At 39.1% G+C, this 25,294-nt stretch overlaps 1 protein-coding gene and 1 long non-coding RNA gene across 4 annotated transcripts in view; both read right to left on the bottom strand.

Annotated features, from left to right (window-relative positions):
* Positions 1-2,942: 2,942 nt before the first annotated feature.
* On the bottom strand, positions 2,943-8,974 carry LOC138853982 (uncharacterized). The gene is made up of 2 exons (XR_011393163.1): positions 7,138-8,974; positions 2,943-7,100 (listed from the first exon to the last, which is right to left on the bottom strand). It is a non-coding gene; the product is annotated as an uncharacterized lncRNA (long non-coding RNA).
* An 887-nt stretch (positions 8,975-9,861) lies between these two features.
* The window catches only part of LOC128702079 (uncharacterized), a 55,264-nt gene continuing 39,831 nt past the window's right edge, over positions 9,862-25,294 (bottom strand). For 2 of the 3 annotated variants that reach the window (XR_011393162.1, XR_011393161.1), the window contains one exon: positions 9,862-11,710. Coding sequence is in view for 1 of the 3 variants with exons in the window: in XM_070094226.1 (XP_069950327.1) it covers positions 11,604-11,710; positions 15,251-15,382 (239 nt within the window). In the remaining 2 variants the exon portion in view is untranslated. Of the gene's footprint in view, positions 11,711-15,250; positions 15,383-25,294 lie in introns of all 3 variants that reach the window. The other variant, XM_070094226.1, reaches the window with a different exon arrangement.

The raw sequence follows: 25,294 nt of genomic DNA, 5'->3' as shown, positions 1-25,294 counted from the left end.
TAACAGCTGGTTCACTAAATATGAGAAATTTAATGTTTATGCTTATTGTGAACTGTCATTTGAACATTTACTTGAGTAGCATAAGGGTAGGTGCTGTTGAGTAGACTTCAGGATGTACATGTTTATAGAGGGGCCACAGATATATCAGATCACTTTCTAGTTGTAGCTACACTGAGAGTAAAAGGTAGATGGGATACAAGGAGAATAGAAGCATCAGGGAAGAGAGAGGTGAAGGTTTATAAACTAAAAGAGGAGGCAGTTAGGGTAAGATATAAACAGCTATTGGAGGATAGATGGGCTAATGAGAGCATAGGCAATGGGGTCGAAGAGGTATGGGGTAGGTTTAAAAATGTAGTGTTAGAGTGTTCAGCAGAAGTTTGTGGTTACAGGAAAGTGGGTGCAGGAGGGAAGAGGAGCGATTGGTGGAATGATGATGTAAAGAGAGTAGTAAGGGAGAAAAAGTTAGCATATGAGAAGTTTTTACAAAGTAGAAGTGATGCAAGGAGGGAAGAGTATATGGAGAAAAAGAGAGAAGTTAAGAGAGTGGTGAAGCAATGTAAAAAGAGAGCAAATGAGAGAGTGGGTGAGATGTTATCAACAAATTTTGTTGAAAATAAGAAAAAGTTTTGGAGTGAGATTAACAAGTTAAGAAAGCCTAGAGAACAAATGGATTTGTCAGTTAAAAATAGGAGAGGAGAGTTATTAAATGGAGAGGTAGAGGTATTGGGAAGATGGAAGGAATATTTTGAGGAATTGTTAAATGTTGATGAAGATAGGGAAGCTGTGATTTCGTGTATAGGGCAAGGAGGAATAACATCTTGTAGGAGTGAGGAAGAGCCAGTTGTGAGTGTGGGGGAAGTTCGTGAGGCAGTAGGTAAAATGAAAGGGGGTAAGGCAGCCGGGATTGATGGGATAAAGATAGAAATGTTAAAAGCAGGTGGGGATATAGTTTTGGAGTGGTTGGTGCAATTATTTAATAAATGTATGGAAGAGGGTAAGGTACCTAGGGATTGGCAGAGAGCATGCATAGTTCCTTTGTATAAAGGCAAAGGGGATAAAAGAGAGTGCAAAAATTATAGGGGGATAAGTCTGTTGAGTGTACCTGGTAAAGTGTATGGTAGAGTTATAATTGAAAGAATTAAGAGTAAGACGGAGAATAGGATAGCAGATGAACAAGGAGGCTTTAGGAAAGGTAGGGGGTGTGTGGACCAGGTGTTTACAGTGAAACATATAAGTGAACAGTATTTAGATAAGGCTAAAGAGGTCTTTGTGGCATTTATGGATTTGGAAAAGGCGTATGACAGGGTGGATAGGGGGGCAATGTGGCAGATGTTGCAAGTGTATGGTGTAGGAGGTAGGTTACTGAAAGCAGTGAAGAGTTTTTACGAGGATAGTGAGGCTCAAGTTAGAGTATGTAGGAAAGAGGGAAATTTTTTCCCAGTAAAAGTAGGCCTTAGACAAGGATGTGTGATGTCACCGTGGTTGTTTAATATATTTATAGATGGGGTTGTAAGAGAAGTAAATGCGAGGGTCTTGGCAAGAGGCGTGGAGTTAAAAGATAAAGAATCACACACAAAGTGGGAGTTGTCACAGCTGCTCTTTGCTGATGACACTGTGCTCTTGGGAGATTCTGAAGAGAAGTTGCAGAGATTGGTGGATGAATTTGGTAGGGTGTGCAAAAGAAGAAAATTAAAGGTGAATACAGGAAAGAGTAAGGTTATGAGGATAACAAAAAGATTAGGTGATGAAAGATTGAATATCAGATTGGAGGGAGAGAGTATGGAGGAGGTGAACGTATTCAGATATTTGGGAGTGGACGTGTCAGCGGATGGGTCTATGAAAGATGAGGTGAATCATAGAATTGATGAGGGAAAAAGAGTGAGTGGTGCACTTAGGAGTCTGTGGAGACAAAGAACTTTGTCCTTGGAGGCAAAGAGGGGAATGTATGAGAGTATAGTTTTACCAACGCTCTTATATGGGTGTGAAGCGTGGGTGATGAATGTTGCAGCGAGGAGAAGGCTGGAGGCAGTGGAGATGTCATGTCTGAGGGCAATGTGTGGTGTGAATATAATGCAGAGAATTCGTAGTTTGGAAGTTAGGAGGAGGTGCGGGATTACCAAAACTGTTGTCCAGAGGGCTGAGGAAGGGTTGTTGAGGTGGTTCGGACATGTAGAGAGAATGGAGCGAAACAGAATGACTTCAAGAGTGTATCAGTCTGTAGTGGAAGGAAGGCGGGGTAGGGGTCGGCCTAGGAAGGGTTGGAGGGAGGGGGTAAAGGAGGTTTTGTGTGCGAGGGGCTTGGACTTCCAGCAGGCATGCGTGAGCGTGTTTGATAGGAGTGAATGGAGACAAATGGTTTTTAATACTTGACGTGCTGTTGGAGTGTGAGCAAAGTAACATTTATGAAGGGATTCAGGGAAACCGGCAGGCCGGACTTGAGTCCTGGAGATGGGAAGTACAGTGCCTGCACTCTGAAGGAGGGGTGTTAATGTTGCAGTTTAAAAACTGTAGTGTAAAGCACCCTTCTGGCAAGACAGTGATGGAGTGAATGATGGTGAAAGTTTTTCTTTTTCGGGCCACCCTGCCTTGGTGGGAATCGGCCGGTGTGATAATAAAAAAATAATAAATAAAACAATACAATACTCAAGAACTTCTTGGACTGGCACATTAAAGACTAATTGAAGGTGTCAACTTGTGCAGCAACTGAACACACATCTGAGGATTGTCACTCAACAACCACTGAAACAGCAACCACTCCATCCTTAAGAATATAACTTGTACAACATTTGGGAACCTTTATTTTGGAATCATTTCGCCAGCCAGTAACTTCTTCAGTCTAATACAGAGAAATATGGTGAAAGATGAGGACAAATTTGAGGTAATCAAACCGTGGGAGATGGCCGGTGTGTTGATTATTTTATATTTCCATTTTTAGCCTCAACAGCCATTTCCCACCAAGGAAAAGTGACCTAAAGGAAGAAGCACATTAATTATTCACTCAATCACTGTCTTGCCAGATGTGAGCTCACATCAAAATTCGCATTACCCTCTAACAGCAACATCCCTCTTACTCCTCCCTCAGAGAGCAGGCACTGTCCTTCCCACCTCCTGGACTCAAGTTCTACTAACTAGTTCCCCAGAATACCTTCAATAGTGTTACCTGGTCCATCATCATTTTCAGGAAGGTGCTAAACCCATGGCAGTAATACACATATGGAAATGGGAGACAATCAGGTTTGATCCCCCCCAAAAAATTAGGGACTTCATTGAAACATAAACCTTCACTAGCACTGTGGTATAGTGCTTGAAGGAACATGAACCTTCACTAGCACTGTGGTATAGTGCTTGAAGGAACATGAACCTTCACTAGCACTGTGGTATAGTGCTTGAAGGAACATGAACATTCACTAGCACTGTAGTACAGTACTTGAAGGTACATGAACCTTCACTAGCACTGTGGTACAGTGCATGAAGGAACATAAACCTTCACTAGCACTGTAGTACAGTGCTTGAAGGAACATAAGAACATAAGAATGGAGGAACACTGCAAAATGCCTACTGGCCCATACAAGGCAGGTCCTTATCAAAATGACCTTTACCCAAAGATACCCAAGAATTAACTCCCGTACCCAATGACACTAATTAAACCCAGCCCCTCCCACTCATGAAGGAACATGAACCTTCACTAGCACTGTAGTACAGTGCCTGAAGGAACATGAACCTTCACTAGCACTGTAGTACAGTGGAACCTCTACTTGCGAGCATGTCCACGTGCGAGTTTTTCCAAATACGAGCAGTCGATGGGTCGATTTTTTGCTTCCATACGCGAGCAAAATTTCCACAAGCGAGCAGACCTCAAGGCAGGTTCCTTGACACTGATGAGGGGCTCTTGCTCTTGATCTTGGGAATTGTATCTCATTTGTTTGTTGGACTATCTTATTGAAACTTGGGCAATGTATGATGGAAAGATGCTTCTTAATGTACACCAAAAATGAAAGAAATCTAAGCATAAATAATGGAGTTCACTTCTCAGCAATTAGCCACCCCTTAGTGGTAATTTCGAATGTTTTTTATAGTTGTATTCTCGTTTTTTTGGTCTCATTGATAGAATGGAAGATATATTACAGAAATAGATATGATTTTGATTGCTTTCATGACGAAAAGTGCCTTGAAATTGAGCTCAACCTTGGAGAAATGGTCCATTGCTTGGCTGTTTCAGAGTAAACAAATGATGTCACTGTCCATTCCAATATGCAGTCGTGAATGGGTTGACATATTTATACAATTACAGTGGACCCCCGGTTAACGATATTTTTTCACTCCAGAAGTATCTTCAGGTGCCAGTACTGACCGAATTTGTTCCCATAAGGAATATTGTGAAATAGATTAGTCCATTTCAGACCCCCAAACATACACGTACAAACGCACTTACATAAAGACACTTACATAATTGGTCGCATTCGGAGGTGATCGTTATGCGGGGGTCCACTGTATTGCAATAAGGAATAACAGTAAATCTTATATTTTTTGTGTGAATAAAAATTACAAATAATTTATATAATAATAATAATAATGTAGGTAGTAGGTTGGTAGACAGCAACCGCCCAGGGAGGTACTACCGTCCTGCCAAGTGAGTGTAAAACGAAAGCCTGTAATTGTTTTACATGATGGTAGGATTGCTGGTGTCTTTTGTCTGTCTCATAAATATGCAAGATTACAGGTAAGTCTTGCTACTTCTACTTACACTTAGGTCACACTACACATACATGTACAAGCATATATATACACACCCCTCTGGGTTTTCTTCTATTTTCTTTCTAATTCTTGTTCTTGTTTATTTCCTCTTATCTCCATGGGGAAGTGGAACAGAATTCTTCCTCTGTAAGCCATGCGTGTCGTAAGAGGCGACTAAAATGCCGGGAGCAAGGGGCTAGTAACCCCTTCTCCTGTATATATTACTAAATTTAAAAGGAGAAACTTCAGTTTTTTGTTTTGGGCCACCCCACCTCAGTGGGATACGGCTGGTACGTTGAAAGAATAATAATAATAATAATAATAATAATAATAATAATAATAATAATAATAATATGTATAATAATAATATGAATAATAACAATACGTATAATAATAATAATACAGTGGACCCCCGACATTCGATAAATCTGACATTCGTTGCATTGTAACGCAAAATTTTTGCCTCGGCATTCGATGAAAAACCCGACATTTGATACGATTCGTACGAGACGTGTCCACGTGTGGCCTGAACTGCCCCGTGTGTGCCAGTGTTTACAAGCCAGCCAGTGTGCGTGCATCTAAGGATACATTCGGTACATTCCATATTATCACTCTTTTTGGTGCTTGTTTCTACAAAATAAGTAACCATGGGCCCCCAAGAAAGCTTCTAGTGCCAACTCTTCGAGAAAAAAGGTGCTAATGACTATTGAAATGACGAAAGAGATAATTGCAAAGTACGAAAGTGGAGTGCATGTGTCGGAGTGCATAATGATTTGGTAAAGAAATTGCCTGCAACTAGTGGTGATGTGAGTGAATTTAAGGACAGCAAAGGTTGGTTTGAAAGATTTAAGAATCGTAGTGGCATACACAGTGTGGTAAGGCATGGTGAGGCTCCCAGTTCAAGTCCTAATGGAAGGGGATTTCCCTTCTAAACACTTAACACCATCCACACTCTCCCCTCCTCCCATCCCATCAATCATCACCAGATCTTCATTAAAGGTAAGTGTCAATTATTCTATTGTTATTAATCTATTGTTATTGTTGTTATTGTAATTATTCTATTGCATTAAACTTAATATTTCATGTGGTAAATTTTTTTTTCCATACTTTTGAGTGTCTTGCACGGATTAATTTGATTTCCATTATTTCTTATGGGGAAAATTAATTCGACTTTCGATATTTTCGACATTCGATAGCTCTCAGGAACGGATTAGTATCGAATGTCGAGGATCCACTGTAATAGTATAATACAATAATAATAATATATGTATAATAATAATACATAATAATAATGTACTACATATAATAATTATAATAACAGACAGCTTCAAAAGGCTGTCAATAGATGGCAGTGTTTACCACAACAAAGAGGGAGCGGTTGTGACTGCCTCCACCTGTTACAAAATGACATATTTTATTCATTTTAGAGTATATATCGTGTTTCTATGTTATTTATATTGTCTGTTGTGTCATATTAGATGAACTGTGATATATAAATAAGCCAAATAGATGATATTAGCGAAATTATTCATGAAGTATTTTGCCTGGTGTCCAGACAAACTCTCCTCCACCGCCGTCACCGCCCATACCACTACATGAATGACATATTTTATTCATTTTAGAGTATATATCAGGTTTCTATGTTATTTATATTGTTTATTATGTCATATTAGATGAAGTTAGATAGATAAATAAGCCGTAGAGTTGATATTAGGGAAATTATTGAAGTACAGAATTCCACTGGAATGGATTAATTGCATTTCAATTAATTTAAATGAGGAAAATTGACTCTGCAAACGAGCAAATCTAGTTGCGAGAAAAGTCATGGAACGGATTAAACTCGCAAGTAGAGGTTCCACTGTACTGTGCTTGAAGGAACATGAACCTTCACTAGAACTGCAGTACAGTACTTGAAGGAACATGAACCTTCACTAGCACTGTAGTACAGTACTGTAGTACAGTACTTGAAGGAACATGAACCTTCACCAGCACTGTAGTACAGTGCCTGAAGGAACATGAACCTTCACCAGCACTGTAGTACAGTGCTTGAAGGAACATGAACTTCCACCAGCACTGTAGTACAGTGCTTGAAGGAACATGAACTTCTACCAGCACTGTAGTACAGTGCTTGAAGGAACATGAACTTCCACCAGCACTGGGGTACAGTGCTTGAAGGAACATGTTACTGAAACTCACAATGTTGGGGTCACTGCACAACAAAAGAAAAATATAAACAAGCAATGAAAAATCTTGATGCTTCAAAAATCGTACACGTTAATAAACAGGACATAACTTATTCCAAGACTAACATTATCATGATAAGTGGTACCTCATTCCAAGACTAACACTACCATGATCAGTGGTACCTCATTCCAAGACTAACACTACCATGATCAGTGGTACCTCATTCCAAGACTAACACTATCATGACAGGACATACTTATTTCAAGACTATCATCTTGATAGGCCATACCTCATTCCAAGACTATTGCTATCTTGAAAGACCATATCTCAGTCCATGACTAACACTATCTCAATAATAGTCTTGGAATGAGGCATGGCTTATCACTATCTTGATAGTGATAGGCCATACCTCATGACAGACCATACCTTATGACAGGCCATAACTTAAGACTATCATCATTTTGATATGTCGTAACTCGTTCAAAGATTAACACTTTCTTGATAAATTTTTATTTTGTTATAATTCACATCACTTGCAATAATGCAATATCTGCACCAGTCCAATAAAAAATAATTTAACAATTATCATCGAAATGAATTATTGTTTTTTATATTAACACATTGGCTGTTTCCCACCAAGGCAGAGCGGCCTGAAAAATGAATTAAATTTGCTAATTTAGTAGCTTATATAGTGTGTTTGTTCAATTTAGTAGCCTATATAGTGTGTTTGTTCAATTTAGTAGCCTATGTAGTGTTCATTCAATTTAGTAGCCTATATAGTGTGTTTGTTCAATTTAGTAGCCCATAAAGTGTGTTTGTTCAATTTAGTAGCCCATAAAGTGTGTTTGTTCAATTTAGTAGCCCATAAAGTGCGTTTGTTCAATTTAGTAGCACATATAGTGTGTTTGTTCAATTTAGTAGCTTATATAGTGTGTTTGTTCAGTTTAGTAGCCCATATAGTGTGTTTGTTCAATTTAGTAGCCTATATAGTGTGTTTGTTCAATTTAGTAGCCCATAAAGTGTGTTTGTTCAATTTAGTAGCCCATATAGTGTGTTTGTTCAATTTAGTAGCCTATATAGCGTGTTTGTTCAATTTAGTAGCCCATAAAGTGTGTTTGTTCAATTTAGTAGCCCATATAGTGTGTTTGTTCAATTTAGTAGCCCATAAAGTGTGTTTGTTCAATTTAGTAGCTTATACAGTGTTTGTTCAATTTAGTAGCCTATATAGTGTTTGTACAGTCGGCTCTTGGTTGGGGAAAATATAATGTCACCAGTTGAGAACATTTTGCCAACAAGTTTTCTTAATATGTCATTTTACCAAAGTCCCAAAATTTTGCATCATTTGGTTTAATATTCAAGTTCAGTTTTTCATTAGTTTTATCGCTAAGCATAACGATACGAATACCTGTTGGTTAACACAGGCCTCTGATATGACTGGTGAAGTATACTTTCTATGTCCTAAGATTTATTCACATCCTTGATTTATCTTTTTTATTTGGGGAGGAAGGGAGGGGGCACTGGCATAGCTGCCCTGATTACATTAATGAGCCCCATGGCACAGTTTGCCCAAGATAGTGTACAGATCCTTTAACCCAACACATTTCTAAGTGGACACCAAACACTGGGTGACTCCAAGAGGCACCCCATTGGTGGGTGAAATTGGCAGCCCATTCGGAAGCACTATATTAGTGGGAACAGTTAGCCTGGCTCTCACTAGTGACTGAAGCAGAAGGGACACACCCATTGACAATGCCTGCTGGGTCACAAAAGCAACACAAGCTTCCTCCCCAAGGACAGGCAAGGAAGACTCGCCTCAAGTGATTACTCTTTTCAAGTGCCAAAAATAGGGTTACCTATATTATTATCCACAATCAAAACAATGCTAAACCCCGAGTGCTGAAGGGTTACCTATAAATGCAATGAAGGTACCTGCCCTGAGAACTTTTAACTTGTTGTTGTTGGGTCCATAAAATAATCACTTGGTTTAAATTATAAATGAACTCTAGCTTAATGTACTATCATATATGTTTACTATATCACATGAAAACTCAAAGATTTTACTACAAGTGGTTAAATCTAAAGTCTTTTAAGCACTGATGTGGTTCCTCTTTTAAATGAACGTCCATATGTTTAACCAGATATGATTTATGTGAAAATCCTGCTGAACACACTGAACATTGATATGGTTTCTCTTTTGCATGAACTCTGATATGTTTGTTTAAACCTGACTTCCTTGAAAAATCTTTACAACACTCAGAACACTGATAAGGTTTTTCTCCTGTATGAACTCTAATATGCTCTTTTAGAACTGATTTATCTGAAAAGTCTTTGGGACACACTGAACATTTATATGGTTTTTCTCCTGTATGAATCCTCTTGTGTAGTACTAGAATGGAATGTTGTGAAAAAGCTTTTAAACACACTGGACATTGATAAGGCTTCTCTCCAGTATGAATTCTAATGTGTCTTTTTAGATCAGATATATTTGCAAAATCTTTAAAACACACCGAACACTGATGTGGTTTCTCTCCTGTATGAATTCTCATGTGCTGCAACAGGTTTGAGTGCTGAGCAAATTCTTTGAGACACTCTGAACAATGATATGGTTTCACACCTGTGTGAACTCTCATGTGCTGATCTAGATGTGATTTACGTGAAAATTCTTTTGAACACACTAAACACCGATGAGGTTTCTCTCCCCTGTGTACTTTAATGTGTTTTTCCAGATACAATTTCCTTTTAAAGTCTTTTAGACACTCCACACAACGATATGGTCTCTCTTCTGTATGGGTTTTCAAGTGCCGTACGAGATTTGATTTACGTGAAAACTCTTTAGAACACAGAGAACACTGATGTTTCTCTTCTGCAGGATAATTTGCTTTCTCTTGTGAATCTGTTTTTAAGCAAGTTGTCTCCGAGTCTGTCCGAGGAAGGTCTTGTAGAGACATTGATATGGTTGCACCCACTAGTGAACTCTCACCTGGTGTAGAAACACTGATATGGTTGCACCCACTAGTGAACTCACCTGGTGTAGAAACATTGATATGGTTGCACCCACTAGTGAACTCTCACCTGGTGTAGAAACACTGATATGGTTGCACCCACTAGTGAACTCACCTGGTGTAGAAACATTGATATGGTTGCACCCACTAATGAACTCGCCTGGTGTAGAAACATTGATATGGTTGCACCCACTAGTGAACTCTCACCTGGTGTAGAAACATTGATGTGGTTGCACCCACTAATGAACTCTCACCTGGTGTATTAAACAGGAATTTTCAGAAAAGACTTAATACACAAATAACACATGTGACTTCTCTAGAGAAAAGTATCGCTAATGAAAATGAAATTAAGTTTTTACACTGTGTTTACACTAACATTATTGCTTTAATAAACTTCACTATACTGTATCAATATACAAGTTACACGAATGTATCAGTTGCATGAATATATTAGTTACTGGAAAAAATAATTTTTATGAATATATCAGTATACTGTGATATGAACATTAATAAAGGAAATAAAAGTTTACACTATATTTCACAAAAACTGAAATGGTACTCCTCTATACATTTTGTGTTAATATATAACTCACAGGTACCAACGTCCTGAGTGTCTGAAAATATGCTTGGTAATTAATCACTGTCATCAACAAACTTTATCTTTCTAAATGCTGACTCTATGATGATGATGATGAATAAGAAATGTGAACAATAAAGCTATTTAACTGCTACTACCAATTTAAAATGTAACAAACTTGTTATAGATTAAATATAATTTATAAACAACTTAAATTCAGAAAATTAATGCTAGAATCCATTTAAACAACATGATGCAAAAAGATCCTGCTTATAGTTAATAAGTAATCTCCTCTACAAGCCTATAAAATATATGTATTTAATTCTGGTGTACCATAATGGAACCGTAAAATAGTTTTTATTCACTTACATTTTCTTCTGAGCTCTCTCTTTAACAGAGCGTTTTTGCCCAGAGATCTGCTGCTCGCTGGATGTTTCTTGTTTTTCACACCATTCTCTGTAAACTCTAGAGACTGTTGAGCATGAAAATCCCAGGAGATCAGCAGTTTCTGTGACACTCAAACCACTCTGTCTGGCACCAACAATCATTCCACGGTCAAAGTTACTTAGATCACACCGCTCCTCCATGCTGCTGTCTGCTCTGAACAACAAGTGAACCTGTTTACCATGTCTGCATCCTACTAGGAAATGAGGTGATGCCCTGTGATTAGATATTTTCACTGACAAGCAGACACACAGGTATACCTAATAAAGTTGCCACTGAGTATACATAATCTTATGTATAGAATTTAAAAAATTGCTCTCCAAAAGTGTCTTGTTGGAATTACCAGCATAAATATATGTAACACCAACAAAACACAACACTATAATCTTGTATATTATTTTTTATTACATAACAATTCTTTTTGCAGAGTGAGCTTCAATGCACTAAATACTGATAATACATGTGAAGTTCTTCAGATGAATAACTTCTTATTTCAGTGGGCAATAATGGTGCATGGCAATATTTCAATAATGGTGCATGGCAATATTTCAATAAAGTGAAGTTATATCTTCGAGAGTTGTGAGAGTGCAGGTAGTAGCCAGGATGAAGTGTGAAACACTACTATCACCTTTCACACACACTGTCTTCATACTGTGATTAAGTTAACTAGTGTCTTCACTGACACTTATCTGCAGAACATCTATCACTTGGTAAGCTTCATGGCACTGGATGTCAGCACTTAGTGGAGAGCTTCTGGTGAAATGAAGAGCTGGAAAAGAAAGAATAAAAATTAATACTGATTAAATGCAAGAAATTTCCCATTCAATTATCACAACTCCATCATAAACACATTCAGTAGCTGGTAATCTGGCCAGTTTTACACAAATTCAACAAATTCCAATGTAAAAACAGAGTCCAAAATAAACAAAGTAGGCATTCCAGCCACTACAGTAACCTTTCCTCTGTTCATTCATCACGTCCCAAGGCCTCTCCATTTCGAATCCATCATTAAAGTTTGATTCAATTATTGGGACACTGTAAACCACGAACAATTTTTCCTGGTCATACATTATCTGAGAAAGAGTAAATCGTATATTGTTTGTGTGAATAAGGGTTTAAAATGTAGAGTAAGTGTAATATAGGAGAGGCCTGAGGACATGATCATGAACAGAAGAAATTTTGCCTTAGAGCAGAAAACTATTGTGAAGGACCTGGGAATGATATCAGAGGATCTCACTTTCAAATATCACAACAATGTATCTACCACATCTGCTAGAAAAATGATAGGATGGATAATGAGAACCATCAAAGCTAGGAATGCCAAGCCCATGACGATTCTTTTCAGATCTCTAGTTCTCTCCAGGCAGGAATATAGCTGTACACTAGCAGTGCCTTTCAAGGCAGGTAAAATTGCTGACCTGGAGAATGTACAGAGAACCTTCATGGCACACATAAGTATGATAAAACCTAAATTATTGGGAAAGGTTGAAGCTTCTTGACTTGTATTCACTGGACTGCAGGAGAGAAAGATACATGATAATATACACTTGGAAAATCCTAGAGGGATTACTACCAAATTTACACACGAAAATCACTCCCTATGAAAGCAAAAAAAAAAAATCGACAGGAGATGAAACATCCTCCCAATGAAAAGCAGGGATGCTACGAGTATACACTAAAGAGACAACACAATAAGTGTTAAGGGCCCATGATTGTTCAACTGCCTCCCAGCATACATAAGGGGGATTACCAATAGACCCCTGGCTGTCTTCAAGGAGGAGCTGGACAGAGACCCAAAGTCAGTACCTGACTAGCCGGGCTGTGGTTTCTATGTCGGTTTGTGTGCGTCCAGCAGTAGCAACCTGATCAAGCACTGATCCACCACGAGGCCTGGTCACATAATGGGCCGTGGGGGTGTTGACCCCTGAAACCCCCTCCAGGTATACTCCGGGTAATGTCTATACTGTTTATGGACTCCATTTTTAAAGTAACATTTTTTAATTTTGTGTGAAATTAGTCAAATTACCGAGTTTTGATCACTTAATCAGGCAGTTGAACAAGCAGTTTTTTGTGCTCAATCTACAGAACTAGTGAAATAGCTAAGAATTTGGTTGACTGGAACAATGGAATTGGCCTAAAATAGAACTCAAAGTGGGTGAAATCACTGGCGCATAAACTGCACTGAGACTGCTTCGTGCCAGTAAAATTCTTTAAGTTTTCCATCAAGTTTCATACTTTTGGTGACATTACCTTCAGAAAAAGATTATCATTTCATTAAATTTGGGCAGGGGGGGGGGGATGAAGAAGGAGATTTCTGGGCACTAAGAACTAGTTTCAGATCGAAGGTCTAGACCCAGATAGGATTTATACTTTTTGGCAGACCTTGGGTATTAAATGCTGGGTAGCTGACAGCTTACAAAATACACAACCTTTGTACACCACAGAATAAGCATTTCTATGCAAATTGTTACTTTGGAAGATATAAGCAAAAAAACTACATTAACCCTTTGACTGTTTCAGGCCCCTCTCTGAAACTGTCATTCTATGTCGCTCAATTTTTGAAAAAAAAAAAATTATTTTTTCTTATGAAATGATAGAGAATCTTTTCCCGATGGTAATGACACCAAAAGTTCGAAATTTGGTCGAAAACTCGTGGAATTATGCTCCCGCGAAGTTAGCGGTCTCGGCGACATATGCGTATCAGCGATTTCGCCGACTTTGAGCCCTATTTTCAGCCAATTCCATTGTTCCAGTTGACCAAACTCATAGCTATTTCTTTAGAACTCCATTTTATCTATCAGCTGAGTACAAGAAACCTCCCATTTACTAATTTGGACTACCCAATATGGTGGTCAGAAATTGGCAATTTGGCCAATTTCACGCAAAATAAAAAAGATGCCAATTTCAAAATAGGGTCCAGAATAAACAAGGTAGACATTCGTGGCACTAAAATAACATATGCTCTGTTCATTAGTCACATCTCTAGGCCCCTCTTATATTATTATTGCTTTCTATTTTGATTTTTTATTCATACAAAAAAATACAAAATTTACTGTTATGCAGACGACTGCATTATTGTAAAAATGGTATAAATAATATCAGTGCACTAGTGAAAGAATATTAGACTCCCCAGTTGACGTGTATTGGACGTGTGGTGTGATTTATTTACTCTTGAACATTGGTAAAAATCGAACATTTCCGCTACTTTGAGCTCAGTTTCAAGGTCGTTTTCATCGTAAAAGTAATGAAAATCATCTCTATTTCTGTAATATGTTTTCCATTTTATCACCTAAGACCATGAAAACGCGAATACAACGATAAATACTATACGAAAATACACCTCAAAGTCGGCGTTTTATTCCAAAAAAACTATCAGAGTTTTTTTTTTCTCATTATGCAATGTGTGCTGCAGGATTTTTTTTTATGTGGTGCACACTGACCACACAGACCCATTCTCTCACATGTGGGCCTACCAGCTTTCTCCCATTTGATTTGAAGCCGCTAGAATTATTGAGTATATATACGTCAGAAACATTGGCTCCTAAGACGTATTTATACGTCGAAAACAGTCAAAGGGTTAATTATGGTTGCACATGTCAGAGCCAACCAACCAATGCTTTGTGTTACATTTTTGTCACGTGCCAGTCTAATGTAAACAAAGAAATGTAATGACAATAAAGGCAAGTTAAGCTACCTTAGGTTATACAGGAGGACCCCGATTATATGACAGGTTAGGTTCCAGGCTACTGCCGTAAAGCAAAAATTGCCATAAACTGAATCACCCTTTTTTTCACTTCTAAATGCATATAAATGCCTGATAAAATGTTAATACTATCATATATTAAATGAGCAATAGAATCAGGCCTAAAAAATAGTAAAGTAAAATGCATATACAGCACACTCCTTACTTAAAATATTTTAATTTTTAGTTTATAACAGTGAGTGATGAGTAGTGTTTGCCCCTAGCAAGAGCGTTAGCCTGTCTTCTGCAGCTCTGACACCAGATGATAACTTCTTTTCTTTAGCAATAAGTCCTAGAGAATATCTTCCAAAATAATGAAGTTTCATCCACATTAAAAACCTGTTGCTTGGTATATCTACCCCAATCAATTATCCCAGCTAGTTCATGAGGATAATTTTCTGCAGCTAGTGTTGGCACTGCTGTTGTTGTGAAATTGGCTTCTTTCCCTATAGTACCTTTGAAACCATCCTCTTCTAGCTTAGAACTTATCTGCAGCACATGAATGTAAAAAACTGCCAGAATACAGAGCACAAATTCTGTTAACAGACTGAATCACTGACAACATACCCTGGCTCATGGCAGCTGTTATGAAGGCTACTGCATTAACCCTTTGACTGTTTCGGTCGTATATATACGTCTTACGAGCCACCATGTTTGACATATACAGGTCCTCCATCACAAATACGGCATCATTGGGACCTGTAGTGTGCCGGATTACTGAGTTTGCCGAATTACAGAGTGGTTAGGTTAGAATACACTTAATAAAATTAACCAACTTGACTTACACAGTTCATTGAACATCGGCAAAAATCGAACATTTCCGCTACTTTGAGCTCAATTTCAAGGTACTTTTTGTCATGAAAGCAATCAAAATCATGTCTATTTCTGTAATATATCTTCCATTCTATCAAATGAGTCCAAAAAAATGAGAATACAACCATAAAAAAACCATACGAAAATATACTGCAAAGAGGCGGCTAATGGCTGAGAAGTTAACTCCCTTATTTATCGTCCGTCTTTTTTATTTTTGTTGTACATTAAGAAGCATCTTTCCATCATACATTGCCCAAGTTTCAATGAGATAGCCCAACAAACAACCGAGAAAAAAAATATTTACCAAAAATCATATATGGCAAGCCCAAGCCAGGTACTGGAAATAAGTCACTTTGTCTGACTTTTCTGGGTTATCCTAGGTTCTCTATACATACACTGCTATGTATGATAATCTATGTAACTGTATTTGTGTATACCTCAATAAACTTATTTACTTCTAGTCTGTCAACTGAGTACAAGAAACCGCCCATTCACTTATTTCAACTACCCAATTAAGTGGTCAGAAATTGGCAATTTGGCCGATTTCACACAAATTTCAACAGATGCCAATTTCAAAATAGAATCCAGAATAAGCAATGTAGACATTCCTGGCACTAAAATAACATTTTCTCTGTTCATCAGTCACAGCTACAAGCCCCTCTTATATTACTCTTGCTTTTCATTTGGAATTTTTATTCACAAAAAAATAGAAGATTTACTGTTATGCAGACTACTGCATTATTATAATAATTGTATAAATAATGTCAAGCCATTCTTGACTACGTATTGGACTGGCAGGCGGACAGGTATTGGACGGTGACGTCATTTGTTTACTCTTGAGCTTCGCTAAAGAATAGAACATTTTGCTACTGCGAGCACAATTTCAAGGTACTTTTCGTCATGAAAGCAATCAAAATCATATCTATTTCTGTAATATATCTTTCATTCTATCAAATGAGACTGAAAAAATGAGAATATAACCATAACAACCATACAAAAATATACCGCTAATGGCTGAGAAGTGAACTCCGTTATTTATGGTCTGATTTATTTCATTTTTGGTGTACGTGAAGAAGTATCTTTCCATCATACATTGCCCAAGTTTGAATAAGATAACCCAACAAACAACGGAGAAAATAATATAATAATAATAATAATATTTTATTTTTTATTATCACACTGGCCGATTCCCACCAAGGCAGGGTGGCCCGAAAAAGAAAAACTTTCACCATCATTCACTCCATCACTGTCTTGCCAGAAGGGTGCTTTACACTACAGTTTTTAAACTGCAACATTAGCACCCCTCCTTCAGAGTGCAGGCACTGTACTTCCCATCTCCAGGACTCAAGTCCAGCCTGCCGGTTTCCCTGAATCCCTTCATAAATGTTACTTTGCTCACACTCCAACAGCACGTCAAGTATTAAAAACCATTTGTCTCCATTCACTCCTATCAAACACGCTCATGCATGCCTGCTAGAAGTCCAAGCCCCTCGCACACAAAACCTCCTTTACCCCCTCCTTCCAACCTTTCCTAGGCCGACCCCTACCCCGCCTTCCTTCCACTACAGACTGATACACTCTTGAAGTCATTCTGTTTCGCTCCATTCTCTCTACATGTCCGAACCACCTCAACAACCCTTCCTCAGCCCTCTGGACAACAGTTTTGGTAATCCCGCACCTCCTCCTAACTTCCAAACTACGAATTCTCTGCATTATATTCACACCACACATTGCCCTCAGACATGACATCTCCACTGCCTCCAGCCTTCTCCTCGCTGCAACATTCATCACCCATGCTTCACACCCATATAAGAGCATTGGTAAAACTATACTCTCATACATTCCCCTCTTTGCCTCCAAGGACAAAGTTCTTTGTCTCCACAGACTCCTAAGTGCACCACTCACTCTTTTTCCCTCATCAATTCTATGATTCACCTCATCTTTCATAGACCCATCCACTGACACGTCCACTCACAAATATCTGAATACGTTCACCTCCTCCATACTCTCTCCCTCCAATCTGATATCCAATCTTTCATCACCTAATCTTTTTGTTATCCTCATAACCTTACTCTTTCCTGTATTCACCTTTTATTTTCTTCTTTTGCACACCCTACCAAATTCATCCACCAATCTCTGCAACTTCTCTTCAGAATCTCCCAAGAGCACAGTGTCATCAGCAAAGAGCAGCTGTGACAACTCCCACTTTGTGTGTGATTCTTTATCTTTTAACTCCACGCCTCTTGCCAAGACCCTCGCATTTACTTCTCTTACAACCCCATCTATAAATATATTAAACAACCACGGTGACATCACACATCCTTGTCTAAGGCCTACTTTTACTGGGAAAAAATTTCCCTCTTTCCTACATACTCTAACTTGAGCCTCACTATCCTCGTAAAAACTCTTCACTGCTTTCAGTAACCTACCTCCTACACCATACACTTGCAACATCTGCCACATTGCCCCCCTATCCACCCTGTCATACGCCTTTTCCAAATCCATAAATGCCACAAGACCTCTTCAGCCTTATCTAAATACTGTTCACTTATATGTTTCACTGTAAACACCTGGTCCACACACCCCCCACTTTTCCTAAAGCCTCCTTGTTCATCTGCTATCCTATTCTCCGTCTTACTCTTAATTCTTTCAATTATAACTCTACCATACACTTTACCAGGTATACTCAACAGACTTATCCCCCTATAATTTTTGCACTCTCTTTTATCCCCTTTGCCTTTATACAAAGGAACTATGCATGCTCTCTGCCAATCCCTAGGTACCTTACCCTCTTCCATACATTTATTAAATAATTGCACCAACCACTCCAAAACTATATCTCCACCTGCTTTTAACATTTCTATCTTTATCCCATCAATCCCGGCTGCTTTACCCCCTTTCATTTTACCTACTGCCTCACGAACTTCCCCCACACTCACAACTGGCTCTTCCTCACTCCTACAAGATGTTATTCCTCCTTGCCCTATACACGAAATCACAGCTTCCCTATCTTCATCAACATTTAACAATTCCTCAAAATATTCCCTCCATCTTCCCAATACCTCTAATTCTCCATTTAATAACTCTCCTCTCCTATTTTTAACTGACAAATCCATTTGTTCTCTAGGCTTTCTTAACTTGTTAATCTCACTCCAAAACTTTTTCTTATTTTCAACAAAATTTGTTGATAACATCTCACCCACTCTCTCATTTGCTCTCTTTTTACATTGCTTCACCACTCTCTTAACCTCTCTCTTTTTCTCCATATACTCTTCCCTCCTTGCATCACTTCTACTTTGTAAAAACTTCTCATATGCTAACTTTTTCTCCCTTACTACTCTCTTTACATCATCATTCCACCAATCGCTCCTCTTCCCTCCTGCACCCACTTTCCTGTAACCACAAACTTTTGCTGAACACTCTAACACTACATTTTTAAACCTACCCCATACCTCTTCGACCCCATTGCCTATGCTCTCATTAGCCCATCTATCCTCCAATAGCTGTTTATATCTTACCCTAACTGCCTCCTCTTTTAGTTTATAAACCTTCACCTCTCTCTTCCCTGATGCTTCTATTCTCCTTGTATCCCATCTACCTTTTACTCTCAGTGTAGCTACAACTAGAAAGTGATCTGATATATCTGTGGCCCCTCTATAAACATGTACATCCTTAAGTCTACTCAACAGTCTTTTATCTACCAATACATAATCCAAGAAACTACTGTCATTTTCCCCTACATCATATCTTGTATACTTATTTATCCTCTTTTTCTTAAAATATGTATTACCTATAACTAAACCCCTTTCTATACAATCAAAGGGCTCCCATTATCATTTACACCTGGCACCCCAAACTTACCCACTACACCCTCACTAAAAGTTTCTCCTACTTTAGCATTCAGGTCCCCTACCACAATTACTCTCTCACTTGGTTCAAAGGCTCCTATACATTCACTTAACATCTCCCAAAATCTCTCTCTCTCCTCTGCATTCCTCTCTTCTCCAGGTGCATACATGCTTATTATGACCCACTTCTCGCATCCAACCTTTACTTTAATCCACATAATTCTTGAATTTACACATTCATATTCTCTTTTCTCCTTCCATAACTGATCATTTAACATTACTGCTACCCCTTCCTTTGCTCTAACTCTCTCAGATACTCCAGATTTAATCCCATTTATTTCCCCCCACTGAAACTCTCCTACCCCCTTCAGCTTTGTTTCGCTAAGGGCCACGACATCCAACTTCTTTTCATTCATAACATCAGCAATCATCTGTTTCTTGTCATCCGCACTACATCCACGCACATTTAAGCATCCCAGTTTTATAAAGTTTTTCTTCTTCTCTATTTTAGTAAATGTCTACAGGAGAAGGGGTTACTAGCCCATTGCTCCCGGCATTTTAGTCGCCTCATACGACACGCATGGCTTACGGAGGAAAGATTCTTTTCCACTTCCCCATGGACAATAGAAGAAATAAAGAAGAACAAGAGCTATTTAGAAAAAGGAGAAAAACCTAGATGTATGTATATATATATGCATGTGCGTGTCTGTGAAGTGTGACCAAAGTGTAAGTAGGAGTAGCAAGATATCCCTGTTATCTAGCGTGTTTATGAGACAGAAAAAGAAACCAGCAATCCTACCATCATGCAAAACAGTTACAGGTTTTTGTTTCACAGTCATCTGGCAGGACGGTAGTACTTCCCTGGGTGGTTGCTGTCTACCAACCTACTACCTATAATAATAATAATAATAATAATAATAATAATAATAATAATAATAATAATAATAATTATTTATAGAGGGGCCACAGATATATCAGATCACTTTCTAGTTGTAGCTACACTGAGAGTAAAAGGTAGATGGGATACAACGAGAATAGAAGCATCAGGGAAGAGAGAGGTGAAGGTTTATAAACTAAAAGAGGAGGCAGTTAGGGTAAGATATAAACAGCTATTGGAGGATAGATGGGCTAATGAGAGCATAGGCAATGGGGTCGAAGAGGTGTGGGGTAGGTTTAAAAATGTAGTGTTAGAGGGTTCAGCAGAAGTTTGTGGTTACAGGAAGGTGGGTGCGGGAGGGAAGAGGAGCGATGATGTAAAGAGTGTAGTAAGGGAGAGAAAGTTAGCATATGAGAAGTTTTTACAAAGTAGAAGTGATGCAAGGAGGGAAGAGTATATGGAGAAAAAGAGAGAGGTTAAGAAAGTGGTGAAGCAATGTAAAAAGAGAGCAAATGAGAGTGGGTGAGATGTTATCAACAAATTTTGTTGAAAATAAGAAAAAGTTTTGGAGTGAGATTAACAAGTTAGGGAAGCCTAGAGAAAAAATGGATTTGTCAGTTAAAAATAGGAGAGGAGAGTTATTAAATGGAGAGTTAGAGGTATTGGGAAGATGGAGGGAATATTTCGAGGAATTGTTAAACATTGATGAAGATAGGGAAGCTGTGATTTTGTGTATAGGGCAAGGAGGAATAACATCTTGTAGGAGTGAGGAAGAGCCAGTTGTGAGTGTGGGGGAAGTTCGTGAGGCAGTAGGTAAAATGAAAGGGGGTAAGGCAGCCGGGATTGATGGGATAAAGATAGAAATGTTAAAAGCAGGTGGGGATATAGTTTTGGAGTGGTTGGTGCAATTATTTAATAAATGTATGGAAGAAGGTAAGGTACCTAGGGATTGGCAGAGAGCATGCATAGTTCCTTTGTATAAAGGCAAAGGGGAGAAAAGAGAGTGCAAAAATTATAGGGGGATAAGTTTGTTGAGTGTACCTGGTAAAGTGTATGGTAGAGTTATTATTGAAAGAATTAAGAGTAAGATGGAGAATAGGATAGCAGATGAACAAGGAGGCTTTAGGAAAGGTAGGGGGTGTGTGGACCAGGTGTTTACAGTGAAACACATAAGTGAACAGTATTTACATAAGGCTAAAGAGGTCTTTTTGGCATTTATGGATTTGGAAAAGGCGTATGACAGGGTGGATAGTGGGGCAATGTGGCAGATGTTGCAGGTGTATGGAGTAGGAGGTAGGTTACTGAAAGCAGTGAAGAGTTTTTACGAGGATAGTGAGGCTCAAGTTAGAGTATGTAGGAAAGAGGGAAATTATTTCCCAGTAAAAGTAGGCCTTAGACAAGGATGTGTGATGTCACCGTGGTTGTTTAATATATTTATAGATGGGGTTGTAAGAGAAGTAAATGCGAGGGTCTTGGCAAGAGGCATGGAGTTAAAAGATAAAGAATCACACATAAAGTGGGAGTTGTCACAGTTGCTCTTTGCTGATGACACTGTGCTCTTGGGAGATTCTGAAGAGAAGTTGCAGAGATTGGTGGATGAATTTGGTAGGGTATGCAAAAGAAAATTAAAAGTGAATAAAGGAAAGAGTAAGGTTATGAGGATAACAAAAAGATTAAGTGATGAAAGATTGGATATCAGATTGGAGGGAGAGAGTATGGAGGAGGTGAATGTATTCAGGGATGTGTCAGCAGATGGGTCTATGAAAGATGAGGTGAATCATAGAATTGATGAGGGGAAAAGGGTGAGTGGTGCACTTAGGAGTCTGTGGAGACAAAGAACTTTGTCCTTGGAGGCAAAGAGGGGAATGTAAGAACATAAGAACGAAGGAACACTGCAGAAGGCCTACTGGCCCATGCGAGGCAGGTCCAAGTCTCCTACCGGCTTAAGCCAATGCACCCAACCTAGTCAGGTCAGGTCACATTGACTTAAGGGAGGAACACGGCAACCGACCTGGTAGCACAAGCTATCAGGTCCAACTCACACCCACCCACATCCACTCATTTATTTATCCAACCTATTATTAAAGTTACACAACGTTCTGGCCTCTATAACTGTACTCGGGAGTTTGTTCCACTCATCCCCAACTCTATTACCAAACCAATACTTTCCTATATCCTTCCTGAATCTGAATTTTTCCAACTTAAAACCATTGCTGCGAGTCCTGTCTAGGCTAGATATTTTCAGCACACTATTTACATCCTCTTTATTTATTCCTGTCTTCCATTTATACACCTCAATCATATCCCCCCTAATTCTACGTCTTTCTAGAGAGTGCAGATTCAGGGCCCTTAGTCTATCCTCATAGGGAAGGTTTCTGATACATGGGATCAACTTTGTCATCCTCCTTTGTACATTTTGTACACTGTAGTGTAAAGCACCCTTCTGGCAAGACAGTGATGGAGTGAATGATGGTGAAAGTTTTTCTTTTTCGGGTCACCCTGCCTTGGTGGGAATCAGCCAGTGTGATAATAATAATAATAATCTTTATATATTACACGTACATGTACAAGGTATACAGGCCTAGCTGACATCAATGACATACTACTGTATAGAAAACCGCTTGCTATGCAGAATATTTCAAGAAAATTAGGTCAGTGTCCCAGGATAACATCCGCACAGACCGGGCCGTGGGGGCGTTGACCCCCGGAACTTTCTCCAGGTAAACTCCAGGTAACACCCAGGTACCCATTTACTGATGGGTAAACATAGAAAACAGGAGTAAAGAAACACGCCCAATGTTTCTACCCTGGCTGGGAATCGAATATTTACCAAAAATCATACTATATGGCTAACCCAAGCCAGCTACAGAGGACCCCCGCATAGCGACTTTAATCCGTGCAAGAGGGCTGATTGTTATGCGAAATGTTCGGTATGTGAATGAATTTTCCCCATAAGAAATAATGGAAATCAAATTAATCCGTGCAAAACACCCAAAAGTATGAAAAAAAAATTTTTACCACATGAAATATACATTTTCCTACACACAAAGAGAAGGATACATGCACAATAGTAGAGTAGTACATGCACAATATATATTGTGCATGTACTACTCTACTAAATGAAGAATAAATTACACTTACCTTTATTGAAGATGCAGCAATGACTGATGAGACACTGTGTCCTGGGAGTGCCTTTTCCTCCTGAGTACTGTAGGTCCTGTTTGGCATTTTCTTCCAGAACAGGCCTTATCACACTGTGTATGCCACTACGATTCTTAAATCTCTCAAACCAACTTTTGCTGGCTTTAAATTCACCAATATGAGCACTAGTTCCAGGCATTTTTCCCTGTTCACCTGGGTGTTAGTCGACTGGTGTGGGTTGCATCCTGGGAGACAAGATTAAGGACCCCAATGGAAATAAGTTAGACAGTCTTCGATGACACTGACTTTTTTGGGTTATCCTGGGTGGCAAATCCTCTGGGGTTAATTGTTTCTTGGTATTCTCAATAAGCCACACCAACAACGGTGCTACAGCAGCAGCAGCAGCAGCAGCTGACGGTGGTACAGCAACAACAGACGATGCTACAGCAGCAACAGACAATGCTACAGCAGCAGCAGACGATGCTACAGCAGCAACAGACGATGCTACAGCAGCAGCAGACGATTCTACAGCAGCAGCAGACGATGCTACAGCAGCAGCAGACGATGCTACAGCAGCAGCAGCAGCTGATGGTGGTACAACAGCAGCAGCAGCAGCTGACGCTGGTACAACAGAAGCAGCAGCTGACAGTGCAGCAGCAGCTGATGGTGGTACAGCAGCAGCTGTACCACCAATAGTAGCGATGGTTGATTGGGGTTTATTATACAACCTGGCCAGCTCGGAGACACGCACTCCACTTTCATACTTATCAATCATCTTTTTCTTCATCTCTATAGTAATTCTCACCCTTATTGCTGTAGGGTTGGCACTAGAAGCTTTCTTGGGGCCCATGGTCACTTATTTTCCAGAAAAAATCACCAAAAACACTGTAATAATACGAAATGTTCCGATTGTATGCTTGGATGTTACCGCGGAGGCTGGCTGGTAAACAATGCCACCGGCGGAACATGTGAGCGTGGCTCAGGCCGCACATTGGACGCGTCTCGGACGAAGGGCGGTGAGCGGGTTTTTGGGCGGTATGCGAGGCAAAATTTTTGCGAAAAAAGCGAGCGGTATGCGGATTGTACGGTATGCGATGCGTGCAGTATGCGGGGGTCCACTGTACTAAAAATAAGCCACGTTGACTTTTTTTGGATTATCCTAGGTTCTTTACACATATGCTGCTGTGTGTGATAATCTATAGAGAGAAAATAACTTTTTTGTTTCAGGTTTATGGTGCAGTACGAGTGTATATGACAGTTAGCCCTGTGCTACACTCCGTTTTCTCTAATATAAGCTCCCAAGACAGGGATAGGAGAATGGTATTTGTATAACATATCCTCTTCATACCTCCGTCAAACTGCTCTGTGTTATGCCAAATATTATTCATTCTGGAGTATTTAACATGTTTTATGTTAATTATATTGTTTATTAGTCTACAAGCCTCCGGATGCAACATCCCAGCAATTCCAGGAACAGCTGTTAAAAATTGACCACTGTCTGGAAAATCTTCCAGCTCCTGCACCCAACATCTTGCTCCTGGGGGATTTCAACTTAAGGCACCTAAAATGGAGGAATATAGCAAATAATATTGTTGCAGAAATAACACCAGGAGGCAGCTCTGATGAAAACTCACTCACGCGAGCTTTTAAATCTCTGCACAAAATTCAATTTAAACCAGCAAATAATAGAGCCTACTATACTGGAGAATACACTAGACCTCATCTTCACTAACAATGATGATCTGATAAGAAATGTCACCATATCAAAAACAATATACTCAGATCACAACATAATTGAGGTTCAGACATGTATGCGCGGAGCCCCAGACCGACATAATGAGATTAGTCACGAGTGAGCATTCACCAAATTCAACTTCAATAACAAAAACATAAAGTGGGACCAAGTAAACCAAGTCCTAACTGAAATAAGCT

The sequence above is a fragment of the Cherax quadricarinatus genome, chromosome 44 (assembly GCF_038502225.1).
Source record: "Cherax quadricarinatus isolate ZL_2023a chromosome 44, ASM3850222v1, whole genome shotgun sequence".
NCBI classification, from domain to species: domain Eukaryota; kingdom Metazoa; phylum Arthropoda; class Malacostraca; order Decapoda; family Parastacidae; genus Cherax; species Cherax quadricarinatus.
This window is presented reverse-complemented; position numbering and strand designations above follow the sequence as displayed.